General features: G+C 38.8%; 1 protein-coding gene across 1 annotated transcript; it reads right to left on the bottom strand.

The window, feature by feature from the left end:
• Positions 1-5801: 5801 nt before the first annotated feature.
• Positions 5802-18226, bottom strand: PPP2CA (protein phosphatase 2 catalytic subunit alpha). Its single transcript, XM_072400767.1, has 7 exons — positions 17802-18226; positions 12528-12737; positions 10890-11063; positions 9724-9813; positions 8392-8553; positions 7772-7890; positions 5802-6569 (listed from the first exon to the last, which is right to left on the bottom strand). Exons 1-7 carry the CDS (start codon positions 17901-17903, stop codon positions 6497-6499), a joined length of 930 nt encoding a protein of 309 aa, XP_072256868.1. The 5' UTR covers positions 17904-18226; the 3' UTR covers positions 5802-6496.
• Positions 18227-19826: the final 1600 nt, after the last annotated feature.

Below are 19826 nucleotides of genomic sequence, written 5' to 3'. Positions count from 1 at the left end.
AATTGGTCTAATTTCAGATGTGGCCTCCTAGGGCTATATCTAGGTAAAGGGGACATCCGTGAAAAAAAAATGTTTTCACTTGATCCATCCACAAACAGAGCCCAGCATAACACAAAAGTTGGGGCATAATACAAAAAATTTGAAAAGGCTGGCTCGGCTTTCTTTCCAAGGCTCTTCCTCATGTCACCCGAACTTGCACTGCGAAGGTGTCAGGTCCAGTGACATATCTTCCTAAAGAAAAATAAAATTACCGGTAGTGTCGATCTCACTGCACATGGGTGAAATTGAACATTTCTTTTTTTACATTATAGGTAAACCCCTGATGATGCATTCCCAATGTCAGCCATGTGCAGAAGGAGCAGTCCACAGCCTCCTGGGATATGTGACACAAATATCCAAGGAGTCTGCAGATTTCCCCTTTAGCCTTTACCACCATGGCAGTAAAGACGGAAGGAAAGGGGTCCCCCCAAAAAAACAAAAAAAAAAACGGGGAAGGGGAAAGTCAATCTTTATAAAATGTTAAAAAATGTGGTGATGCTTTAGAGCTGGGGTGTCAATATCAAATCACTTAAGGGTGATCTCAGTATAGATCCTTCCTCACCATGAGACACTATATCACATGCCATCCTCGTGCATTAATCATGTTCTGAAAATAAGAACATTCTTGTCTTCATGAAGCATGAACATTTACAGTTAGTCCCCAAGTGAAGGACACCTGACATACAGCATGTCGATACGAATGGGGCTTCTCTGCTTGCTCAAGTGCAGGACATGGCTTGATGGGGGGAGGGGCAGTTTGCATGACTTACAGAAGAAATCTTTTGCTAAACACAGCTGAGGTTGTGGCTGATCTTAAGAACTGAGCTCTTCTGCAGCCTCTTGTAATTCTTTAATAACCAAGACAAACCCTGCAGTTGTTTCATTTTGCATATCAAAGCACATCATGCTCCAGAGGGTTATGAATGTCTAGGCTTCATAAAGTTTTTTTTTTTTTTTTTTTGCTTTGTTTGTGATTAACTCACAGTGAGGATTTTAGACAGTAACTGACACCACACTGCCTAATAATATCTTGAGACAAACATCTGTCCTAATTGCATCTAATAAAATAATGTACCTGTTCCAACTTACATACAAAGTCAACACAAGAACAAACCTAGTGTCCCTATCTGTTATGTAACCCGGGGACTACATGTATTCGCTTTCACATCTTTCATTAAATTGTCTCCCTTCTGCATCAACTTTTTCCTTGTTGGACATTTTGGGTGTGATTGCTGTTTTGTTCTTAGCAGCTTTTTCTGAGGTAAGTGTACCTGACCTATCCTGGCATGTTTATGTGAGGGGAATTGAGCCACTGACTGTGCTGCGGTGGAGGCCTCTGTCTCTGAAGACATTGCTAATGTAGCATTCGACTGAGATTCCATACCTGGAGGAGCAGCAGCAGCAGCATACTACTGGCAGCAGGAGCAGTGATGGGTCTTGGCAGGTGTGTGAAGATGCAACTGGGGTCTTTCTACCTGCACCATGGCCAGGCACTTATATGGCTACCCTGGTTCTACCTAGCTTTCTGGGATGGGTTCCTATTGCCTAAAGCATGGTCAGGCACTGGTGTGGACCACCCTGCTTCTACCTGGCTTTCTGGGTCCTCCTGCCTGCAAATGTCGGGCGCTTAGATGCGACACAGTGACTATGGGCAACATAAAACGGCCATACGTGCTGGATTTGGCCCGGATTCAGGTCTTGTGTTTGACAACTGTGATTTAAGGGCATCAAGCATGTGATTGTAAAATGAGGTCACAACAGCCAGTGTCCCCCTCTAATCACTCCCCAGCACATTAGCTGATGGAGACAGGACAGTCAGTGTCCCATCCTCTTCACTGACCCCATTTTAACAACAACAAAAAAAAAAATTTCCTGTGAATTTTGTCGACATGAGTAATGACATCACCAGCAGTACCATGCGATAACTTTCTCTGTAAAAGCTGCTCAAATCCTCTACAGCCTAACAACTCATGTTCAGACCTTCATATATCCTAAACCATTGGTCACGACTTGAAAGTTTTGGGGTATACAGATGACCCTCGTAGCTACTAGTAACCAACTTTTTTAAAAGAATTTTAAGATATGGGGACACAAGTTTAAAAGCTTGTGAAAATTGAACCTTAGGATTGCTGTTTCAAAGGCAAGTATGACTGGGAGCACAAAATTGAAAATGTAAATTGAGAACCTCCAGGCCTGTTTCTTTTCCTCTGAACAGATGACAGTTTAGCATGCAGCAGCAGTTCCTGTTCCTCGGTAATCCGTTCAGAGGATTGGAGCTGCTGCTAAGAGGTGGGAGGGGGAGGCACCACTGCCAGGCCCCCAACCTACCAGAAAGAGGCTGGGGGAACTATGTCTTAGAATGACAGTTATGTGAATTTTTGCAAATTGAAGCATTTTAAACTTTAGGAAAAATAAAATGCAAACAAACATGCACAAGTAAAGGTACTAGAATTGCCACATGCTGGTCCACTAGACTCCAAGAAATTAGAGCAGAGGCTGTTGATTCTTCAGAGTAAGAAAAAATCTTGAGGGTGGTGGATCTGAAAACTAGGATGTAACCCTCACTCAAGAATCTCCAAATAAAAAGGGCAAGATAAATCTTGACCTACAAAAGGTACAAAGTGCCCCAATTTTTCACCTATCGAGTCCTTTTTGCTTCCTGGTTTGTCCAGGAGAATAAAATCAAGTCCCTACTATCACAAGAACACTGGGTCATCATGAAAAAGAAAACGGTTTCAAACCTATGCTTAAGAATAACTTGTTTGAGATGTAGGCCACTTTTCTATAGATTCTGTGAACACCAGTAGACCAGAAAAAAGAAGGAACATTTGTTGGATATGAAGTGTTTCAGATATTGTTTTAAAATTTAGATTTGGCTGAGCTAATGTCCTTATCCTACAAGCTCCACCATGCTCACACAAGGATTTAGATATCTTCTACTCGGAGTAAAAACTGAGGGCACCGCAATTGGCTGGTTTATTGGTCTGAGTTTAGGAAGAGAGAAATGGAAAGACTGATCCTTGTTGATAATGGAAAGGTAATCCTTGCAAACAACTGAGAAATAATTACTGATAATATTCTCAATATGCCCCTGATGTAGGCATTTCTTTCAACTGTTACCCAAATAAGTTGTGGCATTGGTCTGAAAAACACAAACGAACCATATTGGTTCACCTGAAAAAACAACTCAAAGGAAAAAGAGTACCATCTGTTACTGATAATGAAGTATTTTGACTAACCACAATCCTGGTGTCCCACAGGAAAAGGAAGCAAATTTAGGTTTTCTTACCTAGACTGTGATGGTGCCATTGGTGCCTGCTGTCACCACTATCATCATTACATCAGAATCCAACTGCAAAATAAGGAACTAATTACCCAAACAAGTTTGAGACTCTGCAACAATTTATGTTGACCATGGAACGAAGAGTGGCCATCAATCTCTGCCACCTCTCCATGCATTACATGTGCCATGACCCAAAAACCTGTTCCTCATCTCCACCATTCATCCACTGTCAAGGTAAGAAGGTCTTGCAAGCAACCCTATGCCAACAAAAGGCAGGGAAGCAGGTCCTATTAGTATTGTATAGATACCTTTTTCAGGCAACATAAAAATCTGAAAACCTACAAATTTATGGTTACAAAGGGGAGTGAAATACATAAACAAAAAAAAACCTTTTGATCTGACATACTTGAGACTATTGGAGAGCAAAGCTTTATAAATAGAAGTGTTAGGCTACATACACACACCCAAGACAAATAATTGTTTGTGTCAGGCAAAAAACTGACATTCACATATGAACAATTAGGAACAACTGCAGTTCATACCTATGGAGGTAAGCACCATTTGCTGGTCCTCTTTCCACCTCTGAAGAACAGCACTGTGTACTGCGCTTGGTTTTTCACTACTGGAAATGATCATTAAAAAAAAGGATTGCAGCAGCAATCATGCGACATCCTTATGGGCTTTTAATGATGCATTCCAATGTTTTTCACCAAAGTGCATTTGTTTATGAATTTACACTACTCATTCCAGTGTGCTTGTTTATGCGATTTAAAGTTTCACCTAAGTGACAGGAGGAAAGGCTTGCTCTTACCCTGTTAACTTTTGCTTCAAACGGAGTCTGGGGAAGAGTAGTATTCAAGATATCCCTGTGACATTTGAGGGTCTAAGTCCACATCACTGATCAGACATTTATCCTATTCACAAATAAATGTCTGTTTTTTTTTTTTTTTGGGGGGGGGGGGGGGGGAAATCGGCACATTGAAACACAGCGAATGCACCTTTGGATTTCTATTGATCAACCTGCTTACTATATGGTACAGCACTGGTGTATGCACAGTAGATGGAGTACATTATTTTGTAAGGTACTATACACTATCTTGCAGTTTAAAAAGTTGATTTTTTTGCACCTATTCACTGTTTTAGCCATTGTTGTTTCTCTATGAAAAATATCTTTTAACAATGATAAAATGTTTTTTTTTTTTTTACATTGGAAGAGCCTTAAAAAGTCTTTTTCAAAATGTTTTAATGTATGGATTCAAGATGATCGATCGGGGTGTGGCACTAAACTAAAACTAATAATTGTCCAAGGATTTATCTGTTTGACCATTCATTAAAATTGGAAAAGTTTTTTTGTAAAGTTCTTGAAAAAAAATATAGAACAGGGAAATTACTTATCAGGGTGTCTTCAAAAATTTAACAAGACAATGGTGAGAACACATTATGCATGCAAGACCAAAACCCAACAACATTGGGGCAGGTGCATCAATTTTGTTATTGTAAACCACATCACTAAGGAAATAAAACCTTCATGAAGTCAAAACTTTTCAACAATTTCACGTTCACACTTTTTTTTCCCTTGTCAAAAGAGGGCAAGGTATTTGGTTTCAGTGGTTTGCTTTACAGAAAGCCTCACACCCTATTTACTAAGATTTATATTACAGTCCAACTCCACCAGAAAATGGGGGGGTCTTTAGAGGGTTCTGAAGTCAGATTGTCAAAAAATGGGAACTGACAAAAAGCTCTCAATAGGGCAATATTTTGCAAATTTTTCCAGCAACAGATGAACAAGCGCCATTCTATGCAGAGGGGAGAATCAAGCAAGCAGTAGTTCGCCGTGTTCTCCTGCCTCAATTTCTATAGGGGCTGTTCATAGATCCATGAATGATGTTGGACTGCTGTACAGGTTACGATTCTTGCCTGATACCAATGGTTGTTCTGTCTGATGAGAATCTAACTTGTGATCATAGGTCAACCAATTTGCTTAATCTACCAGCTGAGGAAGAGCTCCCTGCTTCTAGATACAAGTTAGAGATACCTCTTCCCTTAATATAGTTTTAACTGTATTACAGTCGATATACTGCTCAGTAGCTGCAGGCCACTGCTTTTGTTTTTTTTAATCTGCAAGATACAACTGATGAGATTTAAAAAGTATTAACCAGGTTGTCAGCAATTACTCTCTTTAAAGAACCTGAATAATGGCTCCAGGAAAGAGTTGTTAGGGTGTTTGTTGTACCTAGTTTAGGATGCAAGAGCTGAAAACCAGACAAAATCTTGTAAGTAAAGGGATTTTTTTATCATTAAAATAATTGGAAGTGGAGAAATTACTACTAACCTTTTTGAGTCAAACTCCTAGAACATCTGAAAAGATCTGAAGTTTATTGGTTTTCTGGAGCTTGTTTACAATTCCACAAACCAGGTCATTGCATTTGATCATGTACAAGTATGAAAAAAAAAAAATTAACAGTTTCACATTTCCAAGTACTTCGTTCACAAGTTTATTATGAAAAAGAAATGCTGCATTTGGACTGCAACAACAGAAAATGTTCTGGTCAAAACTAACATTAAACGATTTAAGAGGCAGAAAGAACGCAAACTGGAAGAAAAACAAACTGGGCATTTGTGAGAAAATTAAATTAGAATGTATTCCCTGAAAATAAACATTTCTGTAGTCACAAAGAGGCAATGTAGGCCTTAGTACTTATTCTCCAAAAGGTCCTTAAAATCCCTTCACACCAATTACTGAGGCAACAGGCCTCCAATCAGGATAAAGGGGTTTTCCCCAGACAGTTCCTATCCTTATCTACAATCATGCCGAGTAAAGCTAATTACTAAATGGAAAGTTAAATTGTATTCACGAGGTGTTAACGCATACATTTTTTTTGCAGTCTGAGAAAGCAAAAAGTATCTACAAGTAGTGCTATGCCAGGAAACTGATTTTTTTTTTTCTCTTATTGACAAGGTCATTTCCGCATGCAATGACCTGAGTCTTTATTAATATGGTCAGGGGCTGTTGAGGCGAGAGGCTTTGCTTTAGTATATGGCACATCTTTTGGTCCATCTGAGAACAGTACATGAGTGACAAATGCTCTCTCCTGACTGAAATTTCTGATTTTCTTCTCGGCTCCCAGGTAAATATCCTGCTTGTGGCAATACTGTACAAGTGTGAAATTTTCTTTAGAGGAAATAGTCTGGGGTACGACGGGTCACATGTGGCTCTCCTCTGCGAGGTGCCGGATCAAACTGCAAGCTAAAAATACACATTCAGGTTAGTACAAAAGTTTTAATATGAATATATTTTAAGATTATAATGGGCTTTACTCGTTCGTTCTAGCCAATACACATGTAATGCCACAAGCCTTCAACCAGAATGCAGATAAAATGACTGACTATGCTTACACCTTCTTATAGCCTAAAATAATTTGTCACAAAGAGTAAGTTTAACTAGTGATCCACATTTTACACTTCACAACTTTTCTACTATTCCTCACATATCACCAGGGCCATGTGAAGATTCTATGTAACTACTTTTGTAGTTACATAGAATGATTTTTTTTTTACTGCTAGCTATAGAGTCTGGCTTTGGTACAGTGCTCACCCCATGAGATAAGTCACTGATGAGCCAACCATCAACTAACCCCACAAAGAACATTTTTTTCAAAGGACTCAATCAGGGAATGAACAAACATTGTAAATTGTTAAGGTGTTGCAGTAGAGGTCACCTGTTGCATGCAGTGAGATGCTTGGCTTTGTTTAACATTTATTTAAATGCAATATAAAAAGAACACAAACTAGAATGGTTTCTGTAAGCTAACAACAATGTATAAGTTCTAATAGTTTTGCCATGTGTCAGAGTATTCTGTGCTCCTAGTGTAGCAGGGTGCCCCCCTGGCTTTTTATTACTTTTTGATTCACAGATTTTTATTTTTTATGGTCCCCATAAAATGAAAAGACACAGAGCAACAAATTCCATAACATGGGTTATACTACTATATTTAGAGTTATCTTGGACAATTCAAGGTCACCCCACACAAGTTTAACTCCGCTCTTTAGGGCATGCTCACTATTAGCGAACAGAAGAAAATCAAAGAACATGGTCCAACAATAAAATGAATTTGGTAGAGTAGGAGGCACCTGGTACAGTGGGGCTTTCCTCATGTTTAGAATCAGACATGTTGCAACTATGTGATGGTAAGGCAACTTATTGGGATCACAGTCAAGGCCTCAAGTACATTGTGTATGGCAGGAAGAATGTATACATTTGCCAACAAAGACCATTGGATCAAGATCTTGGGTCTCCCAAAACATTTGCTATGGTGAAAAGTTTTTGTTTAGTCTATGGATAGACTATACACTATGAATATTGTTCTCCATAAACCTTAAGATACAATCATTTTACACTTCAAAAAAAGTACATTTACAATACATCAAGTCATATATATTTTTACTTACAAGGAGTATTTAAGAGTATCATCAAGTTCCATAATTGCAGCTTGATTGCCACAGCGGTAACAATAATTTGGAGCACTAAAGATAGTTACTACATTCCGGTCGTGGCACCAGTTATATCCCTTTAACAGAAAAAGAAACATTAAAAACAGTGGACCAACAAAAGCCAATTTCCAGAAAGTAAACCACAACAGGCTAAAACATCAGTTTCTGATGGGACTGGAATATTATCAAGCAACTTCTCTATTTGAGAAGTTTGTACGCTCAAGATAAATGTATGAGAATAAAAAATTAACACCAAAGGAAAACATAATTCTAATGTAATAAGTGCCATAAAACCTGGCAATCCTAAATTGTAAACAAGCAGAACAGCTCATCTGAAGTTCAAGATTTATACACGTTTCAATCTGAAAATGTAGTTGCTGTAGCATTTTTTGCTAATATTTTCAAAGCTTGTGCAGCAATGATATGAATGCTGAACATCACAAACTATGGAGCAACATAATTGGCGTACTGTTGTGCTAAACATAAAAAATAAGCTAGAAAATAAAAATGAATTTAATGATTGGGTAAATGTAAACATGTGGATTTGTTACAAGAGATTTTAACTTATTAGCACGCACCTCCATCACTAACTGATGGGCTCTAGAAACCAAAGTAAGGCCATTGGCATGGTTAAAGGTTTCAGAGATATCCTGTCCAAATGTGTATCCAGCACCTCTTGGAGAAATACCCCAGCCACCACGATCATCCGGGTCAGACCACAGGAGGTCACACATTGGACCCTGTAAAATAGAAAAAATTATCATGTGTTGTTTTTCTTGAAGTTTTTAGAAATATATCAAAACTGTACAGTTTAGCAATTTAAAACCAATATTAGTAAAATATATTAGCATGACGAAAACAACTGAAAAACAGAAATAAATGTCGCCATATGCAAATATTAGCATGAATTGTCAACCGTAAGCACACTAATACAATACGAGGACCCAAATCATAATTTCCTACATAAGTTTTCATAAAAATAGTTCCCATCATACAACTACTATTGTATCCAAGGAAATATATAAGAGGGTAAAGTGTGTGTGTGTGTGTGTGGGGGGGGATACAGTAGACTAGTAGAGAGTAAATTTGAATATATTGCACTTTGATTTATTGCCCCAGCATACCAGTCACAGAGTGGGAAAAAAATCTGAAAGAAGTGCTTCCTAAAGCAATGTACTTGTTTTGAGAACTTCACACAAAACACAGAGGAAAAGTGTACATATTGGAAGGTCTGCAATGGGAAAAAAAACTCTTACTTACACCCAAAACAGGAGAAGATTTAACTTTTGGAATAACTAGCCCTCAATCCAATTCCCAAATCACCCTCAAAGCCATTTATACTACTTCAGGTATTGGTTGCATTAAAGCACATATGTAACTAATAATGTCATCCTTTTCATTTGTACTTTTTAAAGGCCATCTGCATCACAAAACTGAACGTGCATTAAACATAAGAAAAACAAACCACACAAAAAATACCTGCAAAACCCTTTGCAAATTTACCTGGCCCTACACAAACATCAAATCTTCAGTTTTGTTCAGAAAAATACTGGTGATGATTTGTTGTATTTGTTTGTTTTTTGTGTGTGTCAGCTCTGTGGCAAAAAGTAGTGCTCTAAAGATTACACACCTATTTACATGCACGCCTAATTAGGCTTTCATAAAATTCTACCATCAAACAACAACCTTTGCAGCTCATCCAATTCGGTTCAATGCTCAGCAGCAGAAAACATTGCAATAAATTCGGTAGAACATTTTGTTTATACCAGCCAGTGAAAACAGATCTCTGGGTTATTTTACAGATGTCTTGTTACTGGCTCAAACATTGGTTGCAGCATTAAACGCAAGTATGATTTTTTAAACTAAGAGTTTTTAGCAGTAGAAGTTTGCATTAAAAGACATGCGGATACCTCATGTGGAACTTCTTGTAGACGATCAAGTGCACGAATATGATCCAGTGTATCGATTGATGGAGACAATCCTCCATGTAAACAAAAGATCTGCAGAACAAAGGACAAAATTTAAAATACCAGTTCTGAAAACAAATGCAGTACATCCCATGCACTCTCTAAAGAGATGTAGGAAACTTAAGAAACTAGAATCTAAAGTATCACTTATACTGGTTTTTGTCCCTTAACATTGGTGCCAAGCCAACACCAAGCCAGTATTACAGGATCTGCAGCATACTGCTTACATGTGTCTTAAAAAAAAAAATACAATTGTTACCATACACTTAATGCTACAGAGCCAAAATCAAACTCGTCTAGTTTTATTTGACTCTACCTTTGTAAATACCCAACACTAATGTGGGTTTTGACTTTTAGGTAATGACTTTTATATGTAATTTCAAACACTCTCCATCCTTCTGATACTAACCTGGCCCCACCAATAAATGTTAAAACCTATTGTGGCCTGAGCCAAGTTTGCTCACCCCTGGAGTTATAGTAGGCTCAGTCATTTCACTTTCACTAAATTACCCAAACAGTCTATATACCATACCACTTTCTATACCAAGATTAAAAGATTAAAAAAAAATGCATACATATTTATTAGCTTAGAAATGCATAATTGTTGGGGATTCTGCAAAATCTATAAAATAGCAGGAGGTAAACTTTTTCTACTCTGAGATTATTCAGTTTGGTATGGAGTTTATCATATAGCTAACTTATGTCAAGTATGTTTCTGTAGATTGAAGAGCTGAATTTACTCACTATCAAGCTATAGGACCTAGAAAAGGGGAGGGGGATGGGGATCTGTTGCAGATCTATCCTTTCCATTTTGTCATGCAGTCCAAATGCAGACCATCTGTGATGAGGGGGTAGATATATCAATACCTTTTATCTTGCAGCCATTTCATAAATTTTCATTCAATGCCTTGGTGGGCTAGTGTTGCTAGCCAGCAATGTATGCAAGCCAGCCATTTATTGCAAATGGTTGAAACATTTTTTTTGCTGTCTAGATGTAAGTGTATGGGTATACAATCTGTGTTCTTTGAATAACTATTTTCCTGTGCTTATGCTTTAAAAGCCAAGTAATGGGTTAGTGTTTGACATTTTGTTTTAGTTTATATCCATACCTGACCATCCACTAAAGCAGTTAAAGGAAGGTAATCAAACAGGTCCGTGAAGTATTTCCATACATTTGCATTTCCATATTTCCTTAAACATTCATCGTAAAAACCATATACTTGTGTAATCTGCCTGCTTTCATGATTACCCCTTAGAATTGTAATACGCTCCCGATAGCGAACCTGTTAAAAATAAATAAATAATTTAGGCAAAAATAAAAAAGCAAGGATAACATTCTACAGGCAAAGTTCCACAGTTTAGAGACATTAATTGGTACTGCATTGATTGTTTTAACTTTTTCTTCATTACAAATGTACCTTTGACATCAGTGTCATGTAAACAAACTCATGTATACAAACTCAGTTTGAATTTCACTTTTTCTCCAGGATGCATTTAGCTTTAATCCCAAGGATCCGTCTATCATAAGGAGGTTTTTTTTATTTGGGTCCCATGTTGTCCTGACCTTCTCTCTTCTTCCTGCATCACCCGATCTCACACTGTGCAGCCCCGAGATCGGGTGACATAGATGGGGTAAAAAATATTGCCAATCTCACTGCGCATGCGTGAGATCTGCAATTTTTTCTTCCATTAAATGAAAGGGCAGCCAAGAGCCTCCCGGGATGTGCGACATCGGTATCACAGGCAGCTTTGCGCTCCCATTCTGTATCCTTTTACGTAAAGTAAAAAATTTGTGTTTAAGTCTAATTTAAAGTATGACTATTTATATTCTTACCTTCAGCCCATGCAATGGCCTTATCTACCTAACTTGAAGACCATCGTGAATGGTTAACTTTAAACTAATAAGTTCTAAGGGGTTTTAAAAGTTGCCTGTGGAAAATGTTGGGCATCCTATTTTGTATCCAATTTTGAGGTGGAATGCAGTTTCAAGTTCTAAATTAATTGGTATCCTTTCATCCAGTTTTTTAATTTGCAGAAAATGGAGATTTTGATGAACATTAAAAATTATTTCATAGTATAACACAAACTTGCTACTACCAACATTTTTAAACTCAGTTATAAAAAAAGGCCTAAAAAGAACTCTGGAAGTAAAAGTGTTAAGAAGCACTTTTATGAAACATTTGTGTAGCAGACTAGTATTATTCAATAAACTAAGGCAATAAAAATTTACGTGTAGATAGCAAAAGTTACTCTCTTTGAAATCCCTAATGATTCAGTTCTGAGTGCCTACTTTGGCCAAAGGCAGTTTCTTCTCTAAATCAAACACCGACTTAGCACACAGATCACTGCTCCAAAATACTTTATTAGAACACAATAGGTATTGAGTTATTGGATAGTGTTCCAAAAACGAATCAGCTTAGTAGTGGCCATATTTATCAATACATATTTGACACTTCCAAGTTGCATGGTTTCTTTTTCGAAAAGGTGTGTTAAAAATTGTATTCCTATACTTAATGGGAACAAAATCACCATATAGTAGTCCTTGGAAATTTATAATTGAAAGCCACTTTTATGTAAGGTAAAAACTACTTTTTTGGGTGGGCTAGACACAGGGGGGTAAAGCTACTTCAGTGTGCATGCCTGAGGGATCTGTGAAAGTATAGGTGAGTGAGCTTTTTTTAAATTTACTTCCGCTTGGATTTTAAACTTGGATCCCTCCCCCCAACATTTATTTTTATTGTTCTTACCTTCAGTGCAACCAGTAATGTGACAGTTTCCACTGAGTAATAACCTCTATCAACATAATCCCCCATAAATAAATAATTTGTGTCCGGTGATTTGCCTCCAATTCTGAACAATTCCATAAGGTCGTGAAACTGTCCATGGACATCTCCACATACTGTAACAGGGCATCTTACTTCCTGGACATTTGATTCTTTTGTCAAAATTTCTTTTGCCTGTTAAAGATAAAACAGAGTTATTAAATGTTTTGTTTTTTTGTTTTTTAATTTGTAGTAAATATTAGAGCGCATATAGAAAAGCTCATCTCTACTTTTAAACCCAGATTATCATTGTTATTAAGAATTATTACAGAAAGAAGAAAAAAATGACAACCAAAAGATTCAGATAATCACTGCTAAAAACACACACAACACATTCAACCACTGCTGGCAACTTCCTAATTAGTTATCAATAAAGTTAGTGACTAACCCACATGATTTTAGAATTAGCAGGAGGGGTTTAAACTACCAAAATCAATCTGCTGGACCACACTAGCCAAATACAGTGCTACAGGAAGCCACAAGGATACCAAATAGCAGCCAAGAATAGAGCCTGTTGTGCTGCATGGCACACCATTGATAAATAGCCAGGGCATATTACTATTAGCCTGATTAAAATTGGAGCTTGCAAAGCCACCTCTCTAAGACGACATGGGCTAGTGGAAAATTTATCATCACCACCATTGCCTAAGGGGGGAAAGAAACCATGCAGTTGAACTAGGAAGCAATAGTGGAGACTGGGCAGGCGATGGTGACCACAGCAGCAAATCATGAAGGCACAATCTAAACATCAAAAGCAGCAGCAGCTTTTTTTATTCTGTCTGATGGTGAATCAGGGTCAGACAAACATTCACTTAATAAAGCAAATACTAAATATTTTGTAAAAATGGTAAAGAGGTGACACTGATGAAAAGGTTTTGCCTGTCTGGCATCAATTTTTAATGTTTCAATTTTGAGTGATTAAGAGTTGAGTTGATTAAGTCCCCACACATTAAAACATTATTCTCGATACAATTCTATTTCCGTGTACTCAGATGATGAACCAATGTGTATAAGGCAAGTTAGCCACGGGATTTACCAAGAATGGTTTGTTGCTATCCTCATTTAGATTTTGGAAACACCTCACAAATATATTCAGTGGTCAGTTCAAAGCTAAAACCATACATTTTTGGAGAATGAGTATATTTAAACCCAGACTGCAAATTCTAACAAAAAACAAAACAAGTATTATTTTGCAGTTTATATGTAAGGCTAGGTAACTACGTGCAATAATTATTGTTTGAAAACGAACAATCAACTATTATTCCCGAATATTTTGAACGATCGTATTGTGCACAATTCTGTACAAGCTGTAACGATACGATCATTCAAACAATGCAGGACGTGATATGTACAGGAGAAAGTGTATCACAGAACAATCCATGATCACTGAACGACCGTACACACAATAGATTACGATCCTCGCCCAATCAGATCGGCTGGGACAGTTGTTGTGCACTTTTTTTTGTTACCAATTATTGAACGTTCTGTTGTTGATCGGACGTTACCAAGGACAATTATTACACGTGTGTACGCAGCCTTAGTCACAAACCAACATCAATTTGTACTGGACAAGCAGTGTTTGGCAAGGTATTGGCAAGTTTACCAGGTACATTTAAATGAAACAACAACTAAAAAGGCAAACCTAGGGAAGCCCTTATATCTAAGGACTGATGAGACTCAATATTACAATTTTGTTTGATTAGTTGGGCTTCAAAGTGGAATTAAAAAATGACAAACAGTAAGGTTCCTTATCACAGAAGGCACAGGTAACATTCATTTTGCAATAAAAAAATAAAAAAAAACATTTTACTATCACACCGTTGTTTGCACCATACTCTTTATGCCGTTCTCTTCCAGGATCTGCACAAGCACATTGGTGTGAAAGGGAATGCCAGGATACCTGGTATAGCACACTGAGCAAGACCACATATTACTGGACTGCAGTGGGTCTGCACAGAAAGCTGGGGGACAGAAAAACTGGAAGCAGGTATTCTACAATATAAACACAAGGCCATGACATCCAGCAGCGCTCACCCAACACTGACAGTACGGTACATATAATACTTTAGATTTTTCACTGCATGTAGCGAAGTGTTTTATTTAGTTCCTGAAGTTTCACTTTATTTTTGAGAAGGTCTGCCAAGGCATGAGGTTACTCAAGGCCCTCTAGCATAGTAATAGATCACAAGCGATCCTTGCTGCTGTACGAGTAGGAATATTTCACAAGGTGGGCGGGGAGCAGCACAAATCGCGGGGTAGGATTATCTCATAGGACACCGGTGAGAGGAGCCGCAGAGACCAGGCTGCAATGCACGTGCTGTAGACGCGATCTCACGAGTACGCGCACAACCCGTGCATTCCTGCGGAGGGGGTGGGGAAAGAGAGCAGCCGCCATCTTAGGGGCCGCAGCCATGAGCCGGACTGCCGATAGCTTCGTCAGTGTAAGGCAACCACCACGGCGTGTAGTCCTGTGTTACCAGTCTTTGCTTTGTACAAAATATGAGTAAAAGAACGACAGATACGTTAAAGTAGATCACCTAAACACTACAACATGTACAAACTGAGGAACAACATATTCAAGGACACAGACAACTAGAAGCCCGCGGTGTGGGGCCACCACACGGCTAAGATGGCAGAAAACGCGGAGAATGGTCATTGTAGGAAGCCTCTCAGAAATACGCCGGCTGGCACTATAGCTGGAGTAGGAAAGCCCTAGCTACTGACTCTGGCCGATAAACACCGGCTACCCCTTCCCTTACAAGCCCGGACACAGCAGAGGTATGCTGGGCTTGTATGGGCCGCAGGGGGTACAATTAGGAGTGGCTGCATATGGGAGTCATCACCCTCTATCATCGTGTCATTCCCCATGAGGAGCGGTCCCATTAATAATGGCTTTTAATGCCGCCTATAAAATACAGCGCCGAGTGTTACATGAATATTATTCCGTGCAGTATAGAACGTATTCTGCCCCCTCACATGCCAGGATATAAAGGTTTGACTGCTCATCCACCAACTAGCACCCCAGTCACATCTAGAACTGCACAACATGGCAGCACTGACTTCCTTTACTGCTGATGCATTTAGCTTCCAAGATAATGAATGCAGAACGTGCTCATTTGTTACAGCCAAATCATTTTATGCAGCAGCCATCTTGTTGCCTTATAAAATACTTCCTGCTTTACAAATCACCAATCCCCCGGGCCCTTAAGCAGAACACCGTGTGTTACTATAAATCATGTCCTCTAGGAAAATGCCAACCTTTGCCCATTGCCACCTATGTGGTGCACTCATTAGCCCATATATAATTGTATTTATGGGCCAGCTGGTTAGGTCCCAGTCTCTTTCATGGGTTCCACAACCCTGAACCATTGGTTGGAATACAACATGGCTGGTATCCATGAACAGCTACTGTCCTACCTCTTCAGAGAAACAGACTGACTTGTCATGTCATATTTCCAAATAAATACACACAATAATGCACCCAAAATGACTCCAAATATTTTTACACATGCCAAGAATGGCAGAACCCAACACACCGGTGTTCCTGAAGCATAGTTGATTAGACCATACCATGATGGTGCTAGTACTGCACAGCTATGTCAAGAAACAGATTTTAAGGCCCACAATTCAAAATGTTGGCAATTTGATAGTCATGCAAGTGATTATTTTTTAAGAACTTACAGTACAAGCATTAAAAAAGGTAAATGTCAAGTTGAATGGTTATGGGAGGAAGAACTTTGTAAAGTGTAAATCTAGGAGTTCTCCTCAATGGACTGTGGCCCCTGATCTGTCAAATATGTGAAATTTAATAAGGGAAAGGAAATGTTAAATATTAAAAAACATCAGGTTTTTAATACAAAGGGGGCAAATGTGTGACCCTGGCTTATAACCTAGGCTGGTAACTTCATAAATAAACCTTCAAGAATAACAGCAAAATATATTAGGTGCAGGCATCCACTAATAAGCCACACAAACATCTAATGCAGTGTAAGGTCTAAACGCATGACTGCGACAGAAACCACTTCCATTAATCTTGGCTATCCAGCAGCCTCCATGCACATTTGTTTGGTGCATCCCTTGCAGCAACCTTCAACAATGGAGGATAGGAAATTAATTAATGTGCCAGATATTTATAGGACTCCTAGTGCTTTTATTCCTGTCTGTGTGCCAATTGGAAGACTTCCCTCTACTTCCTGTAACAGCAAGAAGAGCTCTCTAAGCAACGGAAAATACCCTTAGATAGTTGTCACCAGAATAGCTGTCAAAGCTATTCCACTTCACAGCTCGTGTGACAACTCCGAAATGTTTGATTTCCCATCAATTTCTGTACTGGATAAAATGGCCACCCAGGGAACTAGAAAAAAACTAGAAAAAGGTAAGTTGCTTTGAACATTGGCATGAGACTAATAAAGCTTCTGTAATCACCACCACCACCAAGTGTGACATGTACCAATCCAAATATTGCACCATGGATAAGACCAACACAACTGTTAAAATGCAATATTTTCACAAGAACATTAAATGTCAGGTCAGTTGCTCCTTTTAACTGGCTGAAGCCACAGAGTAGGGATCAAGACTTTGAAGTGACCATGCCTGCCAACTGTAATGGAGACCATTAGAAGAGTTTGGAGATAAAAAAAAACCAACATTTCAGTTAGAAATACCTAGGCGGACCACCAACAGTCTGACCATTCATTAGTTAGGTATATGGCTTTGTATACATTCACCATAGTGTCAATCTACTTAGTGGTATTGTCAACAAGATAATATTGCAGGCCTATTTAAGACAAAGTTCACACAAATTGTTGGGAAACAATGCTGTTACCACTTCTCAAACACATTCATCCATAGACATTACCACCATGACCATTTGTTCTGTCATTTCTGATTTGGCAATCAATTGTCAATGCCTATCCAAGCTGCCTCTACAAACACCTTTTTCTTTATTTAGAAGCCAAACACCTGGAAACCACCACTCAAACCCTGAACCATAAATGTCAAATTTGAAAAATATTAAGAAATAAAGTGGCCAACTCCTGCAATGTGTATTAAATGTGAAACTTCCCCCACCAGTGATACCTGTGCCATCCCTGGGCTCCCATATAGGCAAGCAGGCTGGTTATAGATCCATAGAAGGCACAAGGCTAGAATATAGACATACAATCTATCGGTACAGAACACAAGACAGGCTATACAAACCTTCTCACACAGGGTCTTGACCTGACTCTCGGTCAGCTGTTTGCACTCATTGAGCTGCTCGATCCATTGATCCAGCTCCTTGGTGAATGCCTTTTCGTCCATGCTGAGACTTTCTGTAGATTTTCCGGGGCCTACAAGGCCAGCCGGGCTATGTAGAGCAGTGGATGAGCTGTATAGTCCGCACTCACTGTTAGGGGAGAGGCTCACTAATCGCAATGGCAGAAACAATCGCCAGAAACCAGTACTCCGCCAACCAACCCAAACATAGAAAATCCTAACCGATCCAAAGGAGTGTAATTCCGAACAGAAGCGAATAGGAAAAAATAAAATCAATCGTTAGTCTCCCCGATGGCCAGGATTTTCTTTTCCCCGAATAGCCGGCTCATCACCTCCCAGCCTTCCCTGCTCTGTGTAATGGCGGCCGTGACGTCACACACCCCTCCTTTATTGCTCGCACTCCTCCCAACGCTCCAACACTCGCTCCCGCTCTGAACGTCACTTCCGCCTCCCCCCCGGAAACACGCCCTCCCCTTTACCTTTCATTTAGGAAGGGCTAGCACGTTGGGGGAGGGGTGTTCAAACATGTCAGTACGTACAGTAGCTTCTGCAGAAATCTGAATCTGAGCTGGATGAGGTCATTGTGTGGTCTTTGCCCTTACAAGTCCTACTAACAAAGTTTTGGTCCTAAAATTACATATTATTACGAGATAATACAACAGGCGATACTTTGCTATTAAAAATACAGTCATATGACAAAATGGGTATGGTTTATTGTCACTCACACCTATTACAAAGTATACAGGTAAGGGAGATGTGGGCATGTGACCATGCTGTCATGTAGGTAATGGGGGGAGGGGAAGTACAATGTATGGGTGTGGCCAAGTTGAAGTAAGTAAACCAAGTAACACTGACAAGCTCACAATTATCAACACCAGAAGATTTTAACAGCAACAGCCAGGTCCCAATCACTTGCAGATAATGAAGGAACGGCTAAATATTAATAACAAAATACTAGGAACAGGCAGATTTTACTAAGGGTGGGCAAAAATAAAGACATTTGTATTTTAAGAATAGGCATATATCATCATGACCCAGATTCCAATGCTAGATGCGCCAGTCATAGACTGAATCACCAGTGTTCCCTAGTGACAGGCTGATTCACCAATAATAACAGATTCCCAATAGTGACAAGCAGATTCCTTGATATATCATCAAGCTGAACATTTTCTCCAGCTTCATCTCTATCTGTCGGCGCTCTGTCTTCCTGATGGCCATTGGACAGGGTCAGTGGCAGGCAGGAATACAGCAGATGGTGCTGTAAACAATGGCACTGCTTATCCTTCCACAGGCCATCCACAATTAAAAAAGTTTTGGATTTAGATATAGTTTATGTGGGCTCCATAGATCACTTTTTTCTTACATGCGGGCTCAATAAAATCTAATGGGCTTTAGTAACACAGCATACCACAACATTTACAAATGTGTGTTATGCATGGCACACGCATTACTCTTGGCATGAATGATCCCCCAAATTAGAGATCTCTAACCCTGAATATGAAATCTCAGTTCAAAACAGTTACATTTTATATAAATAATTTTTTTATATAGAAACAATATAGCAAAAACATACAAGACATACAATAAGTATCAATTTCAGTATTTCAAAATTAACATTGACATTTACATTATTCTTTTTGCTAAATAGCAGATGTTACATCAAACTTTGCATTTTCCTTTAATTATACTGTTGCTAATCCAAAGGTCATTTCAAATAAGAACCATAATCCATTGCCCAAAAAAACTTATACTGTGACTTTATAGATAACACCCAAATTAAACTGATTGTAATTACTATATTTTTATATTAAGAAAAACCATGTGTAACACCCCAAGAAGAATATTTAAATCTTATAAATCATATATAAGCCTTTTTTATTGAACACTAAATACTTTCTCTATAAACCTATACCACACCTAAAAAAAACAAGTGATTTGTGCATCTTCTGCTCTTTCTGCTTCAAAATT

This window comes from Pyxicephalus adspersus, chromosome 2, assembly GCF_032062135.1.
Source record: "Pyxicephalus adspersus chromosome 2, UCB_Pads_2.0, whole genome shotgun sequence".
Lineage (NCBI taxonomy): Eukaryota > Metazoa > Chordata > Amphibia > Anura > Pyxicephalidae > Pyxicephalus > Pyxicephalus adspersus.
This window is presented reverse-complemented; position numbering and strand designations above follow the sequence as displayed.